The sequence below is a fragment of the Lepus europaeus genome, chromosome 12 (genome assembly GCF_033115175.1).
Source record: "Lepus europaeus isolate LE1 chromosome 12, mLepTim1.pri, whole genome shotgun sequence".
Classification (NCBI taxonomy): Eukaryota; Metazoa; Chordata; class Mammalia; order Lagomorpha; family Leporidae; genus Lepus; species Lepus europaeus.
Window position 1 is genome coordinate 75982253 of NC_084838.1, and position 20273 is coordinate 76002525.

A 20273-nucleotide genomic window follows, 5' to 3' on the forward strand; every position below is an offset into this window, starting at 1 on the left:
GGCTGTGACCAGACAGCAGAACATCCCCTGCAATTTCTGCTTCTTTCAAAGCCCAGCGAGGGCTGGAAGGCAGCTGCATGTGCACGCCTCCCCCTGTGGCTGAGGCAGTGGGCTCCTCCTTGCTGATGGGCTGTGAGTGGAGTGGGATTTTATCTGCGGGTCTGGACAGTAAATGCATGGCACTCAAATCAGGTAATTTGAAGAGAATTTAACAAAGATGCTTTGCAAAGATGTGGAGAAGGTGCAGGGAACTCACAGTAGATAATCAGTTATTTTGAGGCCAGAACATGCCTTGTTATCTCCCTTGGGCCTGGCAAGGGAAGAGAATGCTGCCGTTTCCAGAACCCAAAAAAGGAGTTGGCTGGAGAGCCCCACAACAGAAGGAGCAGAAGTTCACAACCAGCCCAAGTCAAACCCCAAGGAGGGAAGGAGGGGTGTAAACATGACCTCACGCTCAGAGCTCCCTCCAGCCTTCTGCTGGGGTGTCCCATTGGCCAAACCCAGCTAGAGGCCAGAGAGTGAAGGAGCTCCAGGTGAGCTTCCTGGGGCATAGGGCAGGGAAGAGAAAGTTGGAAACAGGTGGATACCCTGTCCTGTCACTTCCTGACAAAGGTAGTAAGAAATAACTTTCCTCTTCTGCTCCCACTTCTACTGTCACCCAACTGGATTTGGAAGACTTTGAGGTTTGAGAGATATCAGAGTTACAAGTGTTATAAATGTGTAGGAGCTAGAATCTCTATCATCCTCCAGAGTGGAGCAGGCCACCATTCATTGACATCCACTGTGCTGATTAAAAAAAACTTGCCTTAAATCAAGACATTCAACTTTAACAGTGGTTTGGTTTTTTTGTTTTGTTTTGTTTTTTTAAGATTTGTTTATTTATTTGAAAGAGTTGGAGGGAGCAGGAGAGAGAGAGAAAGAGAGAGCTCTTCTGTTCACTGGTTCACTCCCCATAGTTAGCTGTAATGGCCAGGACTGGGCCAAGCCAAAACTAGGAGCCAGGAGCTTCTTCCAGGTATTCCATGTGGGTAGCAGGGGCCCAAGTGCTTGGGCCATACTCTGCTGCTTCCCTAGGCTATTAGCAGAGACCTAGGTCAGAAGTGGAGCTTCCGGGACATATAGGATGTGAGATCTGAGGCAGCAGCTTTACCCACTATGCCAAAATACTGGCCCCAGAAGTGTGTTTTTCTTTATAGTAGTTAGCATTTTGAAGATCTATTTATTGTAGTTGGTAGCACTAACATGAATTGGAATGTAGGAAGTTTTGAAGGCAAAGCAAGGAATTTAGATTCATGTCTGCAGAGGGTCAAAAACCAATGAAGGTTTTTACACTGGGGATTGGTTTTGTTGTTGTTGTTGTTTGACAGGCAGTTAGAGAGCAAGACAGAGAGAAAGATCTTCCCTCTGTTGGTTCACCCCCCAAATGGCCGCTGCAGCCAGTGCGCTGCGCCAATCCGAAGCCAGGAGCCTGATGCTTCCTCCTGGTCTCCCATGCGGGTGCAGGGCCCAAGGACCTGGGCCATCCTCCACTGCCTTCCCGGGCCACAGCAGAGAGCTGGACTGGAAGAGGAGCAACCGGGACAGAATCCGGCACCCCAACCAGCAGTAGAACCCAGTGTGCCAGCGCCACAGGCAGAGGATTGGCCAAGTGAGCCACGGCACCAGCCATGGGGATTGGTTTTCAAAAAGGAACAGAGCCTTGGAACAGTGAGTCTGGCAGTCATGTGACAGGTGCACTGGAACACAGTGAGCAGTCAGTTGATGCAGCTGACCCAAACCTCATGTTATCAGCAGGACCTGTGAATCAGCCTGGGTCAATACAAGTGTAAAGGATGAAAGCATGTTAATCATACCCCAAAGTCATGTGCCAGCCCACCATGTAGAACTGGGAGAAGCAGTCTCGTGATCGCCCTGTGAAAGGGTTTGGTTGTCGAAGAGGCTGTCGTTGTGGCCTAGCGGGTAAGCTGCCACCTGCAGTGTTGGCATCCCGTATGGGCACCAGTTCAAGTCTCAGCTGCTCCACTTCAAATCCAGCTCCCTGTTAATGTAACTGGGAAAGCATCAGAAGATGGCCCAAGTACTTGGACCCCTGCCAGCCATGTGAAAGATCTGGACGAAGCCCTGGTCATTGTGGCCATTTAGGGAATGAACCAGCAGATCGAAGATTTCTCCCTTTATCTCTGTAACTCTGCCTTTTAAATAAATAATTCTTTAAAAAAAAAAAAAAGATGTGGAAGAGGAATTGTGGAGAGAGCTGTTAATTGGTACACCATGAGAAACCTTGACATGGGGAGGGTAAGAGATGATCTGACCATCATCTCAGGCCTGGGGAAGGCAGCTTCCATGTGACTTGTGTTCCCTGGAGCCTGGAGGATGGGATAAAGTACAGTGTTTTCCTGGAAAATTGAAAGAAGAAGCAAATTGTTGCTCAGCTGCTCCTGATAATGGCATTGCTAAGAGAGGTGTCTGGGATAGGGGACTTCTTCTCAACCTCCAGAGTCTTAGATTAAATAATGTGTGACGAGTGGATGGCACCAAGCTTTAGAGAGAGCTAACGTAGGGTCATTCCTGATCCTGTCCGAGCGAGGGCCTAGCAGAAGCAGACACTGCTAGGCTGAGGAGCTGTGTTCTTTCCCTAAAGTTGAGTCTGCACCAGCAGACCTCATGAGACCCTCATGCAAGACAAAGAGATGCCTGCACCTGTGGGCCTTCTCAGTGCTTGGCACATCTTGCAACCATTCTCTGCCCCTCTCCTCCTCCCTCCAGCAACCATCAGAGAAGAGGAGTCCCACCCACTCCCACCACTGGAGGCCAGCTTGCACCAGGCAAGCCAGGGGACACAGAGATGGCCACTGAATGGCATTCATAGTTTTTTTTTTTTTTTTTTTTTTTTTACTATGAAGCTGGACTTGACAACCCACGTGTCTCTGTGAGGCTGATGTTACAGATCTGTGACTAGAGATGAACAGGGGAGCTTTGATTGTAGGAATCCCCAGAGAGGTCATAGACCTGCCCTAAATATTGCTGGGGCAGGGGAAGCTCCAGCCCCAGAATCCTTGTAGAAGAGTGGAAGACAAAAACAGAGTCGATTATGATTGTACATCACAGGAATCTAACAGTTATGTCCATTTCTACATCAAGACCATGATGTAATCTTCACCTCCAAACATGCTCCTCCTTCATTCTGCCCAGCTCAGTAAAATGACTTGCTCAAAGGAAATATCGGGAGGCATTTCTGGTACTTCTCTCTCCTTCATGTCCAAAGTTGTGTTTATCTCTCTCCAAGATACATCTGAAGTTCAGCTCTTCGTCTGCCTTGTCACGCATCATCCTATTCGAAGCATCGACATCTCCCTATGAACCGCTGCCACTGCCATCTGATCCCTTTGCCTCTCAGCTTCCATCCGGTCTGTCCGCACAGCAGCCAGATTGGAATGCCAGTCTATTGCTGAATCACATCAAGCCCTTAGCATGAGCTAGAGGGCTCGGATCTGGATCCCGCCATGCTTTCCAGCCTCTAGCTGCGGCTTTCCCTTGTCCACACCCTAATTTACCCACAATGGTTTGCTGCTGGATCCCTGGAACCTGATATTTATCTGTTGCTGGGAATCAACTCCCATAACCTCCTAATGTGACTATCTTAAACCTCCCCCACGGCGAGTCCAGGATGTCCATTCTTGAGGGCACTGTGGTCTCTGTTCAGGTCACTTCCATGTCCCCAGTCTCTAAAAGAGCCCCTGTCCCATGGTGGGCACACAGCTTGTCCTTGCTGATGGGAGCTGCAGCCTGGCCCTTTCCCCCTTTCAGCCTGTGGGTCCCCTCTCTGCTCACCTCTGCAGACTCTACCTTTCTTATGTGGTTCTCCCCCTCCTCTTTGCATGCAAACCCATCACCATGTCCGTTCTGTGACTGACTATGGCTTGTTATTATGTGTGTGAGCCTCGTCCCCTGTCAGCAAGAACCACTTCGTGCTCTTTTTGGCCGAGAAATTCTCCAACACCAATACCTAGCATGATGCCTGGTGCATTGGAAGTTCAGCTCTGTTAATAGAACGACACCTGATGCAGTGGAGTTCTGAGAGCAGCTCTTCTCTTTGCCTCAGGCCACCCTGGGGAAAATGCCTGGATCAGTCCTCCATGAGGAAATAATGGCCCACAGAATAATGTGGCTCAAACAGTACCCATGTCCTCATCCCCAGAGCCTGAGCATACATAATCTTATATGGCTGAAGGGAATTTGTAGATGTTACTGAGTTACAGATGGTGAGGTGGGAGATGACCCTGGGCAATCCAGGGAGTTCTTTTAAAAGGGCAACATGGGAAGTTCAGAATCAGGCAAAGAGATGTGATGAGAGAGCAGTGATGAGAGAGTGGGAGGGAAACCAAGATTTGAAAATCCCGTTGGCTTTGAAGATCAAAGAAGGGGCCACAGATCCAAGAGTATGGCTGGACTGCAGCAGCTGCCAAAGCAGACACATGATCTCCCCTGCCGCCTCTAGGAGGGCAGCCTTGGCAACGCCTAGACCTTGGGACTTCTGACCCCAGAGCTCTGAGATAGCAAGCTGTGTTGTATTAAGCCACTAGGCTTGTAGCAATCTGTTGCAGCAGTAATAGGAAACCAATATGTGGAGTGACTGGAGAAATGTTTTGAAGAACCAGAGGGGAGTGGCGGTCCCCCTGTCTCCGGAGTTCAGTAGGCTTCCCTGTCTGACAACTCTGCTTCCCTAAGTGCCACATCCAGTTTCCTGCAATCTACCCGTCATTCGTTTTCCTCACTTCTCTCAGTGAGACAAATGAGCATCTTATGGTTTATTTCTCGAAGACAGGAAGCTAGGGCTGGACTTGACCTTAGAATTGCAGGAGAGTGGAAGGCATCGCCCATCGGACATACCTTCCCCTCCTACAGCTGTCCAACTGCTTTTTTCAGGTCTGGTTTAAGGCACCTTTCCAGTGAATGTCTCTAATTTAGAATTAGATGCTCTAGATTGGTTGTTTGGTGGTATTGGGCCTTCTGAGAAAAAGGAAAAGCAGTGGATTCCTACCCCTGGATCCACTTGGGATTGGGAAAACATACCTAAGCATTTTTGTGTGTGGTTGTTAGGACCCATAGACCTGCAGGGTCAGCTTACTCGAAGGACAGAGCGAGTGTTCGTTATGGTATCTTTTTAAATATTGTTTGTAGGAGTCAGTAGGAGACAGGGATGTGCTAATACTATAAGGTGAGCTTCTCGTAGCAGCTAAGGCTTTTGGACTTAATCCCGCAGTGGACTTAGTTCCTTGTTGAAGACCCAGTAGAGTTTCGAGCATGGTTGAGATATGATCAGATTTTTATTGTTGAAAAAAATCACAGTGGCAACTTAACATATTGACTATAATCCTGTAATTTGTTCATCAGATAACCTTAGTGGGGAAAAATACTATTGATGTGAAATGTTTTAATACTTCCTTTTGCACCTCGTGAAATCAGATATCAGATATCTAATTTCATAGACAATGTGCTGTGGAAAGCAATTTCCTGTAACCAATGTAAGGTCATTAAAATCTTACTGTTGTCTGGATCATTGCTCCCTTAATAGTGGGTTTACTTAAGCATTTAGTCTTGGTGTCACTATCGCTATCATTATTTCATTGTGCAAGTGATTCTTGGCTCCTCTCCGATCCATCTGCAGTAGGGAAAACTCAGGTGAGTTAAGCAGACTAGTAGAACGCAGTAGTGGAGCCTTCCAGAAGAGTAGGGGCCATCTTCCTGGCTCTTGCACATGCTAGCCAAAGGCTTTAGATGCAGTGGATCTCCAAGAACCATAGTTTCTTCACCTATGCGGCGAATACCATAAGGTGTCCCCAGCCATGGAGCAGTGCTGATGATCAAAAGCAGTCTTTGATAGATAGCGCTTTGCAGACTGTAATATCTGACGTGAATGCCAGCTGTCACTCATTTTCCTTTCTAGCCTGAACAAGTTTGGGTTAGTCCACAAGAGCTGTGACAGTGAATGTTTGTGGTCTGCCTCTGTGGTATTATGTGGTTCTCTATCCAAGCATCAAATGCTGTAGAGATTGTCCTAGTATTCAGGCAACATACTGCCTTCACTTAGCCCTTGCAAAGTCCTGAATTAAAAATAGATTTCCAGGAGATGGTGTTTTGGCATAGTGGGTAAAGCCACTGCCTGAGACGCCGGCATCCCATATGGGTGACAGTTCAAGTCCCAGCTACTCCACTTCCAATCCAGCTACCTGCTAATGGTCTGGGAAAAGCATCAAAAGATGTCCCAAATATTTAGGCCTCTTCACCCACAGGGGAGACCCAGATGAAGCTTCTGGCTTCAGCCTGCACCAGCCCTACATCCATCTGGGATTGAACCAGCAGAAGGAAATTCATTCTCTCTCTCTCCCCCTCTCCTTCTTTTCCCCTCTCCCCCTCTCTCCCTCTCCCTCTCCCTCTCTCTGTAACTGACTTTCAAATAAATAACTAAGTCTTTAAAAGTTCCCATTTGCTGTGTGCTAAAATCTAAACTTGTTTTAAGGGAACCAAAGATCCCCTTAGATTTAGAAGGGGAAATGGCCATGTTCCAGCACGTTTAGAGCATAAAGACATGCAGAGAAAATTGGGGGGCTCATTGAGTGAGCGAAGCTGTTGACTCACTACAGTCACGCTGGCCTGTTGGTGATATCCCCGAGGAAAGAGGCGGGATCTGGTAGCTCCAAGCTGCAGGGAAAGAACAGCTGGTTCTATAAAAGCAACCAGCCGCACTTAGAGAAGGTTGTTGGTCATCACCATGACTTACTGAGCTGCTAATCAGAGACATTCAGTATCGTTGCACAGTGCTTCTTCATGGTTTTAAACCTCATTTTATTCAGCATGAGGCCTTGTCTGATGTCCGGTGGGGAAAAGGTCAGGTAATGGGGCCTTTATTGCTGTCAGCTTAAGAAACCACCTGCCACGGTGAATATAGTTGGACATTTCCACAAAGCAGACAGAAGCTTTCTAATTATTCCCAGATGCATTGGTGTCGACCCATTTAATTTCTACACAAAGTTAGGGAAGAAGAAGCTTTGAACAATGCTTTTGAATGCTTTGAACAAAATTTGACTCCCAAACTCATGCAGACATTTATACCTCAAGGTCATAGGTCAATGACACTGAAAGCATGGAAACGTAATCCAATCGTGGTGTTTAGGACGTGGGTCTAGTGGGGGCGCTGGAGGTGTGCCCTCAGAAGGTAGTTCTTGAAAGATGATTGCGTCCAAGAACCTGGGGTAGGCCTAGCTGTGCTCTGTCTCTGCTCCCTGGCTTGCCACGTGATCCTGCCAACTGCCCATGCTCCACCCCTGTTGCCACCCTTTATCACAGGCCAAACCAAAGGTGCTGTATAGTCTTGAACTTGAACCTCCAAACCTATGAACTAAATAAACCTTTTCCCTTGGTAAAGATAGTTTTCCCAACTGTTCCCTTATGATGGTGAAAAGCTGACTAATCCAAGGAGTCATTCCTGTTGTGGCAGCAAAATAGCACCTTTCGTTAATGACTCTCCAGGTTATCATTAATAATGGCATCATCAAGAGATTTACAAGTTTTACTTCAGCTGGGTATGACTAGAAGCAAATAAAATATTTTACCCCTTTCTTATTTCATCAAAAGGAATGGCTGCCTCAGAGCTGCTTCCTTTGTGGAAGCCAAACATCCAGACTTAAAAGAGAATTTCCAACTTTGATTCTAAAAGAAAAATGTGAATGGAAGGAAGCTCAGGTTGGCATTCAGACTGTAGCATGCATTAGCAGAGTGGCTGGGGCCTTGCTGAGCCTTAAGTCCTCAGCCATAACATCGGAATCAACATTCTCACGGTCCTCAGAGAGCAAATGAGTTAGAGACAGCAGAGCATCCTTATTTGTAACCTGCACTCAGGCCCCAGCCTCACTGATGTGGGCCCGATCTCCAGCTCTTCACCAGCTGAGTGACTTTAAGTTGCTAAACTTTCCTGAGACAGAAAAATGGAGATACTAATAGTATCTACCTAATAGGGTCATTGTGAGGACAGAGTTAATGTAACCAGAAGGCACTTCTAAGGGTACCTGCCATGTAGTAAATTCATTATAAGTGTGTGCTACAGTGATAGATTATGATTATATAATCTATGATTATAATCTATGTTATCCATCTGTCAAGTACCCTGGTATAAATTATTTGGTAAAAAAAAAAATTGACTTTATTACTGCTTCTATGATTGCTCCCATCCATCCAAGCACTTGAGTTTTAAGGAGGCTGATAGAAAAAAATTCTTACAAGTCTGTTTTTTGGGTAAACTGAACAGATGTCAATGGAGTCTTTCCCCAACTCTTATCTCTTCATGGACTCAAAATAATCTTGAGGCCAGTATTGTGGCAGGGTGGGTAAATCCACCACCTGTGATGCCAACGTCCAATGTGGGCATGAGTTTAAGTCCCAGCTGCTCCACTTCCAATCCAGCTCCCTGCTAATGTTCCTGAGAAAGCAGTGGAAGATGGCCCAAGTGCTTGGACTCCTGCCACCCACATGAGAGACTTGGATGAAGTGTCTGGCTTCAGCCTGACCCAGCCCTGGCTGTTGCAACCATTTGGGAAGTGAAACAGCAGAAGGAAGACCTCTCTCTGTGTCTCTGTCTCTCTCTCTCTCACCCTCTCTGTAACTCTGCCTTTTAAATAAATAAAATATTTTTAAAAAGATAACTTAATACTATACCATAGGAGACAGAGGGTTGTTTTTGTTTTTGTTTTTGTTTTCAGTGCTCCTCAGAGCAAGAACAAATTCTTTTTTTTTTTTTTTACAGGCAGAGTGGACAGTGAGAGAGAGACAGAGAGAAAGGTCTTCCTTTTGCCGTTGGTTCACCCTCCAATGGCCGCTGCGGTAGCGCGCTGCGGCTGGCGCACCGCGCTGTTCCGATGGCAGGAGCCAGGTACTTATCCTGGTCTCCCATGGGGTGCAGGGCCCAAGCACTTGGGCCATCCTCCACTGCACTCCCTGGCCACAGCAGAGAGCTGGCCTGGAAGAGGGGCAACCGGGACAGGATCGGTGCCCAGACCGGGACTAGAACCCGGTGTGCCGGCGCCGCAAGGCGGAGGATTAGCCTAGTGAGCCGTGGCGCCGGCCAGAACAAATTCTTGGGCCTTGCCCCAGACCTCATGAATCAGTAATTCTGGTGAGCCAACTCACCTTCTGCTTTGGCATCCCCAATAATTCCTAGGCTCTCCAGAGTTTGAGCATACCAGCTATCAACTACTGGAAACATCAACTGCCTTCCATTACAAGGGTGAGGACAACAAAGAATGACTACTCTGTTGGACAGATGGTTCCAGCCCAAGAAGGGCTCAGCAACTGTTAATGATGTTTCCATGAATTTAGCAGAAATACAGGGACAGGGTACAAAAAGAGCAAACGCTCTGAGAGCACTTGAGTTGGTTGGTCTGGCATAGGACGTTTTGGAGTATGTTTTTAGTCGTCTGGAAAGTGCTCATGTCGTATTTTGAAGCACTCCAGTCGGACTGATGGATGGGAGAGAGATGCCTTTTGAATTCTGATGAGGGGTTCAAATGAGGAAAATGCATTTCAGCCTTCAGAAGTCATAGTGACTAGTACAAAAGGTCAGTGGAGCCAGTTGGTGGCATTGCAGACCTCAGAGTAGAAGTATTAAAATAGCAAACTTTGTTCAAGCACTAAATGCACTATGGTTTCAAGTCTCAATCTTTTGCCATCTTGCTGCCCTGGGATCTTAAGTAAAAAGACATGTGAAAAAAGAAAAACACAAAGATATTTTTCTGTGTCCTGCAGGGTCAAGGATATAGATACTTGCCCTCAGCCTAAGAGGGATGTAATATTAGAGGTGGAATAAGCAGTGTGATTAAATGATGGCTCCACGGGAAAAATGGTTGTGATTCATTATGTTTGCAGGTTGCTAATCAGTACTAATTGAGCATGACTTCCCTGTGAATTCAGCAAATACTTACTGGGCTAGGGTATGGCGGCATTGTGGCACATTGGGCTACACTGCCACCTGCAATGACAGCATGTCCTATTGGAGCACCAGTTCAAGTCCCAGCTGCTCTGCTTCCTATGTTGCTCCATGTTAATGTGCCTGGGAAAACAACAGAGGATGCTCCAAGTGCTTGGGCTCCTACCACCCACACAGAGCCAGATGGAGCTTGAGGCTCCTAGCTTCAGCCTGGACCAGACCTGGCCAGCCATTGTGGCCATTTAGAGAGTGAGCTGGCAAATACAAGATCTCTCTTCCTGTGCTCCGTGCAGTATGATTGAAAAATCAAGTTTTGGTGAAGATGTCAGTGCCTGGGGATAAGAAGCCAATCTTAGGATAGAGAGGTTGTAGGACAATAGTTTGGTGCTGTATATACTGAATTAGTGATGACAGAACAACATCCGAACAGATTGAGAAGATCTAGGAGTCATATGCATAGAGACAGTATTTGAGTCACTAAGAATGCATTGATTGGTAATTAAAGGTATCTGAGAATCAAAGATCAAACTGTTGGGGACCTGCAGTTGTAGCAAGTAGAATATGAGAATGAAGAAATGATAGAGACCATCAGAAAAGCTGGAAATGGATCTTGGGCCACGTTCTATTACAGGAATCAGAAACAGACATGTTTTTCTATAAGAGAGAGATGTTCCTTATATAGCAAAAAGAAATAAAAAGGAATAAGGATGTGAGCAGCTGGCGATGGGTCTAAGACTTCTAAGTGAGCGTATTAATTCAAAAACCAAAGCATTTTTTCACTAAAATGGGTGATCTCAGTTACAGACACTGAAGTCAGGGTTTCTCAACCTTGCCACAGTTCACTTTTGGGGCCAGACAATTGTGGTGGGGGTCCATGCTGAGCAGTGCTGGGTGTTTAGCAGCATCCCTGGTCTCTACCCAATAGATACCAGATATTAACCCTGTCACCACCACGTGTGATAATCACAAAATGCCTTCAGAAAGTACCCAATGTCCCTGGTTAAGAACCACTGACTGAAGTATGTATTTAATGCCCATGGCATATGTAGTATAACATTAAGCATGGAGAACTGTAAAACGTATAGCACACTTACACCATTAAGAATACTCTCTGGGTCTAGGACTGTGTCACAGCAGGTTAAGCTACCACTTGCAACACTGGCGTCCCATATGAACACCAGTGCTAGTTCCAGCTGCTGTGTTTCTGATCCAGTTTCTCACTTATGTGCCTGGGAAAGCAGTGGATTATGGCATAAGTGCTAGGCCCCTGCCACCCATGTGGGACCCAGATGGAGTTCTGGGTTCCTTGCCTTAGCCTGGCCCAGTGTGGTGAGTGTAACACCAGATGGAAAATATCTTTCTCTTTCTCTCTCTGTCTCTCTCTTTTTTTCTCTCTCTCCCCCTCTCCTCCTCCCCTCCCTCCCCCTCTCCTCCTCTCCTCCTCTCCCCTTCTCCCTCCCTCCTTACCTCCCTTTCAAATAAATAAGTAAATCTTGGGGGAGAGAGATTGCTTTCTGATTTAACCTAAATTGTATTACTCTGTTATTTCTGCTATTACAATGGTTATATATACACATACATATACATACAAACATATATACATACATACATTCAAGTTGATTTCAAAAAGGATGTGGAAATGGAATTATAAGGAAAGTGTAGGGGCAGTCACTGTAGTGTAGTGAGTTGAGCCACTGCTTGGGATGCCACATCCTGTGTCAGAGTTCAAGCCTGGCCCCGCAGCTTCCAGTCCAGCTTCCTGCTAATGTGCACTCTGGAGGCAGCACGTGATGGCTCAGGGACTTGGATCCCTCCCACTCACATGTGAGACCCGTGTGGAGCTCCTGGCTCCTGGTTTCAGCATGCCCTAGCCTCCCAGTAGTGGCTGGCATTTGGCATTTCAGGGGATGGAAGATCTCCCTCTCTATCTCCCTCACTCTGCCTTTCAAAAAACTAAAAGTAAATACTTTTTTAACAGAGGCAAAAAAAACCCATCATGAAGCCCACATGTATTCATTTTCCATAAACTCTTTGAAGACCTCTCATATGGCAGCTACTCTCTAACATGAAGTTAGCTTCACTATGGCATGGAATAGTGGTGTCCCAGTGCTATGTGTTTTATCACAGACCAATGTAGGAAATTTAGAAGACTGATCCATGTTGAGACTAGAAATTTCCAACTTAAATTCTTTGTGTTCTTCAAAAACTCAAATTATTTTTTGTTCTCTCATTTCATATGACGGTAAAATATTCCCTACCAGTCCATAGATATGTTATACAAACTGTTTTTTTTTTTAAGACGTTTTATTTATTTGAAAGACAGAGTTAGAGAGAGAGGTAGAACCAGAGAGAGAGAGAGAGGACTTCCATCCTCTGGTTCACTCCCCAAATGACCACAACGGCCTCTGAGTCTTTTTTAAATGTGTTCATACCAGTTACTTGGGGGTAGAAATTACAATTCTTTATGTTGAAAGCATTCTACTGAGTTTACAAATTCTTAATAGAATATGAATATTTGGATATTTTAGAGTGAATTTTATTTTGTAAACATTTGTAGGAAAAAATATCACAAAAATTAATTTCATGACAAGAAGGATCCTTAATATATAGAATAGATTCTCTATCAAAAGAAGCAGTGACTCGTATTCCCAAACCTCAACTTTCTCATCGTTTAGAAACAAGCAAGAAAATCTAACCTCAATCTCTTGAGTGTTTGTTTTGCTTTTTCAAAACTCGAGAGAGTGAGAGAGAGTAGGTAAGAACACTTGAGTTCCTGTCCGCTGGTTCACTCCCCAAATTCCCACAAGCAAAGCTAGGAGCCAGGAACTTCATCTGTTTTTCACATGTGGAAAGCAAAGATGCGGTTATGTAAGCCATTGCCCACTGCTGCTGATGTGGCAGGTGCAGGTGGGAAGAGCAGATGAGCAGATTACAAATAGCATGGGCTTGAAGGCTGAGACAGGCTAGAGGCGCTTCCCTAAGACGCCACCGCCTCCCAGGGTCTGTATTAGCAGGAAGCTTGAGTGAGGAACCAGAGGTAGGAATTGAACCTAGCACTCTGATGTGGGAGGTTGTCATCTTAACCACTAGGTTAAAAATCTCACTCCATTCTCCCATTTTTTTGCTGCTTGTGGCATTGAACAAGACCTTGACTGTTGAGGCTGATGTTAAGATGTTTGTTTTCTTTGCAGACTGCGTCATCTGCTATCAAAGGTGCTATTCAGCTGGGAATAGGATACACAGTGGGGAATCTCACTTCCAAGCCTGAGCGAGATGTTCTCATGCAAGACTTTTACGTGGTGGAAAGTGTGTTCCTACCCAGGTAAGAACACTGTTACATGTGACAGTTTCAATGCTAAGGAAGCTACCTTGCCACATCTCCGTGGTGAAGGCCTTTCCTATTGAATGTGATGTCTCTGTTGGACCTTTGGCAGAGCGAGAGCAGTCCAAATGATGGTTACTTCCTGTAGTGTTAGGATGGCTTGCGAGTTTTCTGTGGAGTGGGTCTGTGGGTTTCATCTTTGGAACTGGTTGTGATGAACACCTAGAAGACTACTTGGAGGAAATTATGAGATCCAGTGGGGAAGAGTGCAGCAGTCGTACAGTGATGCCTGCCATGGTCACAGAAAGAGAGGGGCTTCCACGCAGCAGCAGCCCCTGACAGGTTTCTGTTCTCCTCGGTGTAAAAGGATGGGCCAGCGGTTGGCCCTCGTGTCTGAGTCCAGTCTCACAGTTTAACTTTCCTCCAGAAAGCAGCTGAGAATCTGTTGTTTTGACACCATGTTCACCCAACATCAGTTACCCATACATGTTATTTCTAGCTTTTACCATTTTGCAAAGGGAAAAAAAAGATTAGTTGTTCAAAACAAATACCTCAGGACATAGAGGGTGGTGATGATTGCACAACAGTGTGAATGTAATTAATGTCACAGAATTATCCACTTAAAAGTGATGAAAATGGTTAACTTTTTATGTTGTATATATTTTATCAAAGTAAAATATAGAAGAACTGTCTTGGAGATATAGAGGTTGGCACATGCTCACTTGGACTTACCTCCAATGGTGGAACTAGATATCTGCCAGGGGATTTCAAATCAATCTTACCAAGGAGGCAGGTACTAATGCCAGCGCACTTGGTAAAGTGATAAGTATAAATACAAAACCGATCAAAAAGATAGGGTATGTGTCAAAGAGATTTCACAAATAAGACCAGTGTAAGCAAATAATGAAGGGTAGAATTAAAAGGGAGAGAATGATCCTGCGGGGGAAGCAGGACACACAGCAGACTCATAGAATGGCAAACACCCAAAATAGCACTCCTGCCTCAGAATCAACACTTGGGACATTTGGATCTGGCTAAAAGGTCCATGAGAGTCTCACAGGCATGGAAAGCCATGACACGGTGGCAAAAAACAATCTACATGAAAGACCCTGGTGAACAAGACCCCAGCAGAAGGAACAGGCCATCAAGGAGAGAGGCGCCTTTCTCTGAAGGGAGGAAGGAACCTCCACTGTGACACGGCCTTGACTAAACAAGTTCAGAGTCGGTGAACTCAAGGGACTTCCATAGCCTAGACAGCTCATAGCAAGAGTCTCGGGTGATTGCTGACGTCATAAGAGTGCCAATTGTTAAATCAACAACGGGAGTCACTGGGTACATGCTCCCCACGTAGGGTCTCTGTCCTTAATGTGTTTTACTATGAAACTTAAAAACACTACTAGTGGAACAATACCCTATACCTTGTGCGGTTGTGTGAGTGCAGCCTGTTGAAACCCTTGCTTAGTATATACTAAGTTGATCTTCAGTATATGAAGGTAATTAAAAGTGAAACTCGATAAAGGGCAGGATGGGAGAGGGAGAGGGGAGGGCCATGGGAGGGAGGGAGTTTGGGGGGGGGAAGCCACAACAATACAAAAGTTGCACTTTGTAAATTCACATTTATGAAATAAAAAAAAAGGAAGAACTGTCAACTTCTGTCACCACTTTCATGTGGGGAGAGAAGTAATCATTACGTCTTTGAGGCTATGGAGATTTACTTTTCAAACAGAAATACTTAAAAAACAGTGTTTCTTTTCAAAATAAGCCATTTGATTACTTATGACTGGACTGGAGTGGGACTGGCTGGGGGCACTGTTTTACCCAGGTTCTCACTGCCTTATCTGAAATATATTTTTCAGTGAGTGAAATTTGTATATGTATATGTGTGTCCAGGTGTCAGCTGCCTAAAAATGCAGTCTGCAGGTGAATGTGCAGTAAATCCCACATAGTCAGACAGGGGAACATAAGTTCTAAAAAGTTGGCTATGATCCCATTCTAGCTTTGCTTTACACTCTGGAGAATAGAGCTGGTCTCCTGGCAGTTGTAACATGTGCTTCTCTAGCAGTCCACAGAACAGAGATTCCAGCTGGCGACAGACAGCCCTAAGATCTAAGATAAAATCTTTCCTGGGAACCCCATTCTTCTGTCTGTAGTTGGCAGCTTTCCCAGAGTTTGTTTGTAACAAGTCTATTTGTCATTCATAAAAAAAGTCATGACATTTATTTCTCTTGAAATCCAGTCCTTCATCTTCTGGTATGATATTTTAGGGTCATAATTCCTTAAAAAAAAAAAAAAGTTGTATTTATGGGGCCAACCTTGTGGCATAGCAGGTAAAGCTGCTGCCTGTGATACAGGCATCACATGTGGGTGCCAGTTTGTGTCCCAGTTGCTCCACTTCAGGTCCAGCTCCCTGCTAATGGCCTGGAAAGAGCTGCAGAAGATGGCCCAAGTGTTTGGGCCCCTGCTGCCCATGTGAGAGACCTGGATGAAGCTCCTGGCTTTGGTCTTGGCCCCCTGGTCATTGTAGCCATCTGGGAAGTGAACCAGCAGATGGAAGATCTCTCTTTCTTTGTCTCTCCCCCACTCTTTCTAACTCTTTCATAATAAATAAATAACTAAAAAAAAGACTTATTTATTTCAGAGGCAGAATGATAGGGAGACACAGAGAGAAAGGAGATCTTCCATCTGCTGGTTTGCTCTCCAAATGGCCACAACAGCCAACACTGGTCTTTGCTAAGGCCAGGAGCCTAGAATTCCTTCTAGGTATCACACCTGGGGAGCAGGGGTCCAGGTACTTGGGCCATCAGCTACTTTTTTCTTAGGCACATCAGCAAGGAGCTGGATTGGAAACAGAACAGCCAGGACCCAAACAAGCACTCTGATATGGGATGCTAGTGTTGCAGGCAGCAGCTTAACCCTCTGTGCCACAGTGCCAGTCCCTAAGATCATATTTCCTGAAAATGTTCTGGTTCTCTTGATCTTCTAGAACCTCTACCTAAGACATTTCATCTTTTTTTTTTTTTCTCTTACTACAAATAACAGAAGAAACAGAGAACTTTTGTGGGAAGTTGATGATGGTTGCACAACAGGGTAAATGAACTTAAAGCTACAGAACTGTCCATTCAGCTGACAGTGAGTTCAGGATGATGAGAGTGTGTCAGGAAGTGCTCCATCATTGCTGCTTATCTCCTCTTCCACTCACAGTACCCAGTATCCAGTATCAGGGGCCAGGGACTGATGGGCAGGTGGGGAAGGTATGACCCCAGCACCAGGTCCGCAGAGCTGCAGTATCAGTATCCTCTGGGACTTACTAGACAAGCAAATTCTTGGGTTCTACCCCAGTGCAACTGAGTCAGAAATCTGGAGTACAGCCCAGTAGTCTTTTTTACCAACCTTCCCAGGGAATTCTGAATACATAATTGGAGAACTGCTGGTCTAGCAACTTCCTTCCCATTTTAGAGTTACGATCTTTCTAGTACACACCAAATTTTGTATTTGGCATCATTATGTAGCTCAGAACTAATGGAATGTCAAATTATTATAAATTAATATCTTGGAGCCAGTGTTATAGTGTGATGTGTTAAGGTGCCTCCTATAATGTCAGCATACCATATGGATACCAATTCAAGTCCAGGCTGTTCCACTTCCAATCCAGCTCCCTGCTAGTGTGTCTGAGAAAGCAGTAGAAGATGGCACAAGTGCTTGGACCTCTGCACCCACACGGAAGACCTGGATGGAGTTGTTGACTCCTGGCTTCAGCCTGGCCCAGCCTCTGCTGTTGCGACCATTTGGGTAGTGAACCAGTGGATGGAGCATCTCTCCCCCACCCTCTCCCCCTCTCCCCCTCTCCCTCTCTCTTTCCATCTCTCCTTCCCTCTCTTTAACTCTGCCTTCCAAATAAATACATACATCTTTAAAGTATAAGAAGTAAATTAATATCTTCAATATCAATACTAAATCTGTTAGTAACTAAATTATAAATGACACTCTAAGATGGTTTGCAACAAGAGGCACTTAAGAAAGGTCCTTATCAGTTAGGTCCTAGAGACATCTTCTGAGTACAGTCATCTGACCTCTGTACACACGCTGAGGATGCTCAAATCTCCTACATAAAATGACATAGAATTCTCATATAATCTGTGTGTGTCCTCCTGTATACTTAAAATCACCTCCAGATTATTGATAATGCCTAATGCAATGAAAACGCTTTGCAAGTAAGTGTTGTATTGTTTAGGCAGTGTCAAGAGAAACAGTTGTACCTGTTCAGTACAGGCATAATTTTTTTCCAGATATTTTCTGGAATTGGTTGAATCCAGAGTTGTGGAACTGATGAGTACACAGAGCCAACCATGCACCCCTTTTGTTCCTAGATGATTTATTATAAGCTTACTACGTTCTATGATGAAGAGAAAATGACAGTTTTCCTTTAGGAGGAGGAAATCAAGATTATGAATACCTGGACTTTGTGTCTTTGGCCTTCACCTTATAATCTGTAGTAGCAGCAGCAGACATGGTACCAGAACAGCTGGGGCAAAGCAGCTTTGCCTTATTGAGAGGCATCCACTGTCAGACTAAGGATGTCTCATTTTAGATATTTATTTAGTTGGGTTTTAACTGTCAGTATAACATTAAACATTTGGTTCACACCAAGAATTTCTTTCAGCAACTACTATATTCTTTCTTTTTATTTGAAAAGCACAGAGAGGCAGAGATCACCTATCTGCTGGTTCTCCGCCCAGAGGCCTCAATCCAGGTTTGTCATGGAAGTGGCAGAGACTGAACCACTCGAGCTTCTCAGGGTGCACGAAAGCAGGAGGTGGACTCAGAAGCAGAACTGGGACTCAGGCTCAGGCACTGCAGCCTGGGATGCTGTCATCCCAAGTGGTGTCTTAATTGCTGTGCCAAACACCTGCCCTTAGAATCATTGTAATCGACATAGCACAGCTCTGGATGTAGTTAGATGAAAACGGAAGAGACTACATTCATCTTGCCTCACAGTCTTCATCTAGACTCTCTCTTTGCAGGTTTAGCAAAAGCATGGGCCTCCAGTTTCTTAGGGGTAATAGAGCTCTTCCTGGCACACAGCATGTGTCACCCCGGGCCCTGCCAGTCATGTTGCCCATCACTGCGGCAGTCAGAGGCCCCACGGAGTGCTGGGGAGATCATCTTGATTGTGACGCTGGTGTCACCACTGTATATACACACAAGATATTAGCAAACTGTTTATTGTATGTCAGTCATGACCCAATAAACCTGTCAAATAGTAGTCCCTCCTTCTGTATTTCTAAGCATGTCTGGAGATGAAGGTATGGGGAGGTGTGCAGGCAGGCCCACGTGGTAGCAGCTGACATTCTGAGGTCTCCAGTGGCTCTAAAATTCAATTCCCTCTGGTCATTAAAAGAGCTAATTGCTTGGGATGCTCCAAGATGTCTCAATTTGCTACTGCTCGGAAGCTGTGGAATCTGTTTCCCATAGCAACCAAATGCATTGTGTTATTTTTGTTTATTTTCAAGTTGCTCAAAATTATTTTTATTCATTTTTAAAGTTATTTTTAGATGTTATGTATTTGTTCTACAGATGATTTCATTTTGTAGATGGAAAGATCCTAGGAGTTGTTTAAGATTGGAAGGTGGTCTGGTACCATGATCTTCCATAATCAGGCTGTGATACGGAGCTCAAGGAAAGTGTACATTATCGCTTCTTCCCCTTTTTCCATTACCGGTGTTGTAAAGTAGCTACACAGCTCGCAAAGTCTAAAATATTTACTCCCTGGCTCTTGACAGAAGAATACTGCCAGTCTTTGGTCTGTGTAGACATTCCGCACCAGATTTTATGTAAAGAACAGGTCATCAAAAGTTTTTTTTGGGAAAATGGGATTTAAAAATAAGTTTGTTTCAGATGCAAAAATTGTTGAAATCCATGTATACAAATGGTCTTCAGAAAGTCCCTGGAAAATGCATATTGTGAAATGACTGTGTGGATTTAAAGGGTTTTTGTGCCAAAATTACCTTATCTTTTAATTCCATTTTCCATGAATTTTTTGAAGTCCCCTCATAAATTCATTTGACGCGGGCTGGCAGAATTGGCTTCTTGAGAGGAAATGAGATGTGGCTGTTGCTAGGCAAGCTGATAACATGATGCCCTGCGAATCAAACTCTTTAAATATTTGGCTGATTTTCTATTAATAAAAGTTATATACCTCTTCTGTTAGTTCAAAATGAAAGAGTGATTGTGTACACTGTGTATTACATAACATTTTACCTCATCTGAAACTGCCTTCACAATACAGATTTCCAGTATGGCAATAACTTCTTGGGAGGCTGAATGTTTAGATCTTAGATGGTTAGTGGTTTCCCGTGTTCCCCGTAAATGACACCGCAGAATGCATAATTTTTTTGGAATTTAAGCCATCCTCAACTACTGGATTTTAAAGATTGGCATCTGAAGATAGCACTATATCAGTGTCCTGTGCCATCAAGGAGCTGATGAGCAGTGTGAGGTTGGCTGGAGATGTGTCTTTTGTTTTGCATTGTTTTGTTTTCCATTCAAAAGCACTAACTTAGCACAAGAGAGGGCCAATTGATATTTCACAGAAGAGTTGTATGGAGGCTGCCCCTCCTCAGTAGGCAAGTAGGCAGAGGTTTTCATTGATTAGCTGCTTTCACTGACCCTGATTTCCACGCAGCAATTGTTTGTTACCGGACTGCAGTGTCACTTTTCTCCTTGTTTTGTGATTTACATTTTCTGGGCTAACATCTGTACGTGAACAAAGCTTACCCTTGGTTCACCCTGCCTTGCAGTGAGTATGGTCAAACTTGGTGAACAAAAAGCAAGGGCAGTTAGCATTCTTTAGTGAAGCCCACTGCTGTCACACGGGAGTTGTTGACCCACTCGTTTTGTCAAAACCCAACCCCACAGTCTGAAATAAAGGAAGCTCACCAACCAGCAAAGCTCCGAGTCTCCAACACTGAGCCC

At 44.9% G+C, this 20273-nt stretch overlaps 1 protein-coding gene across 2 annotated transcripts in view; it reads left to right on the forward strand.

Annotated features, from left to right (window-relative positions):
- PIP5K1B (phosphatidylinositol-4-phosphate 5-kinase type 1 beta) overlaps nt 1-20273 on the forward strand; it is a 324487-nt gene that overhangs the window by 172966 nt on the left and 131248 nt on the right. For both annotated transcript variants that reach the window (XM_062207066.1, XM_062207065.1), the window contains one exon: nt 13171-13301. In XM_062207066.1, coding sequence (XP_062063050.1) covers nt 13171-13301 — 131 coding nt within the window. The remainder of the gene's footprint in view (nt 1-13170; nt 13302-20273) is intronic.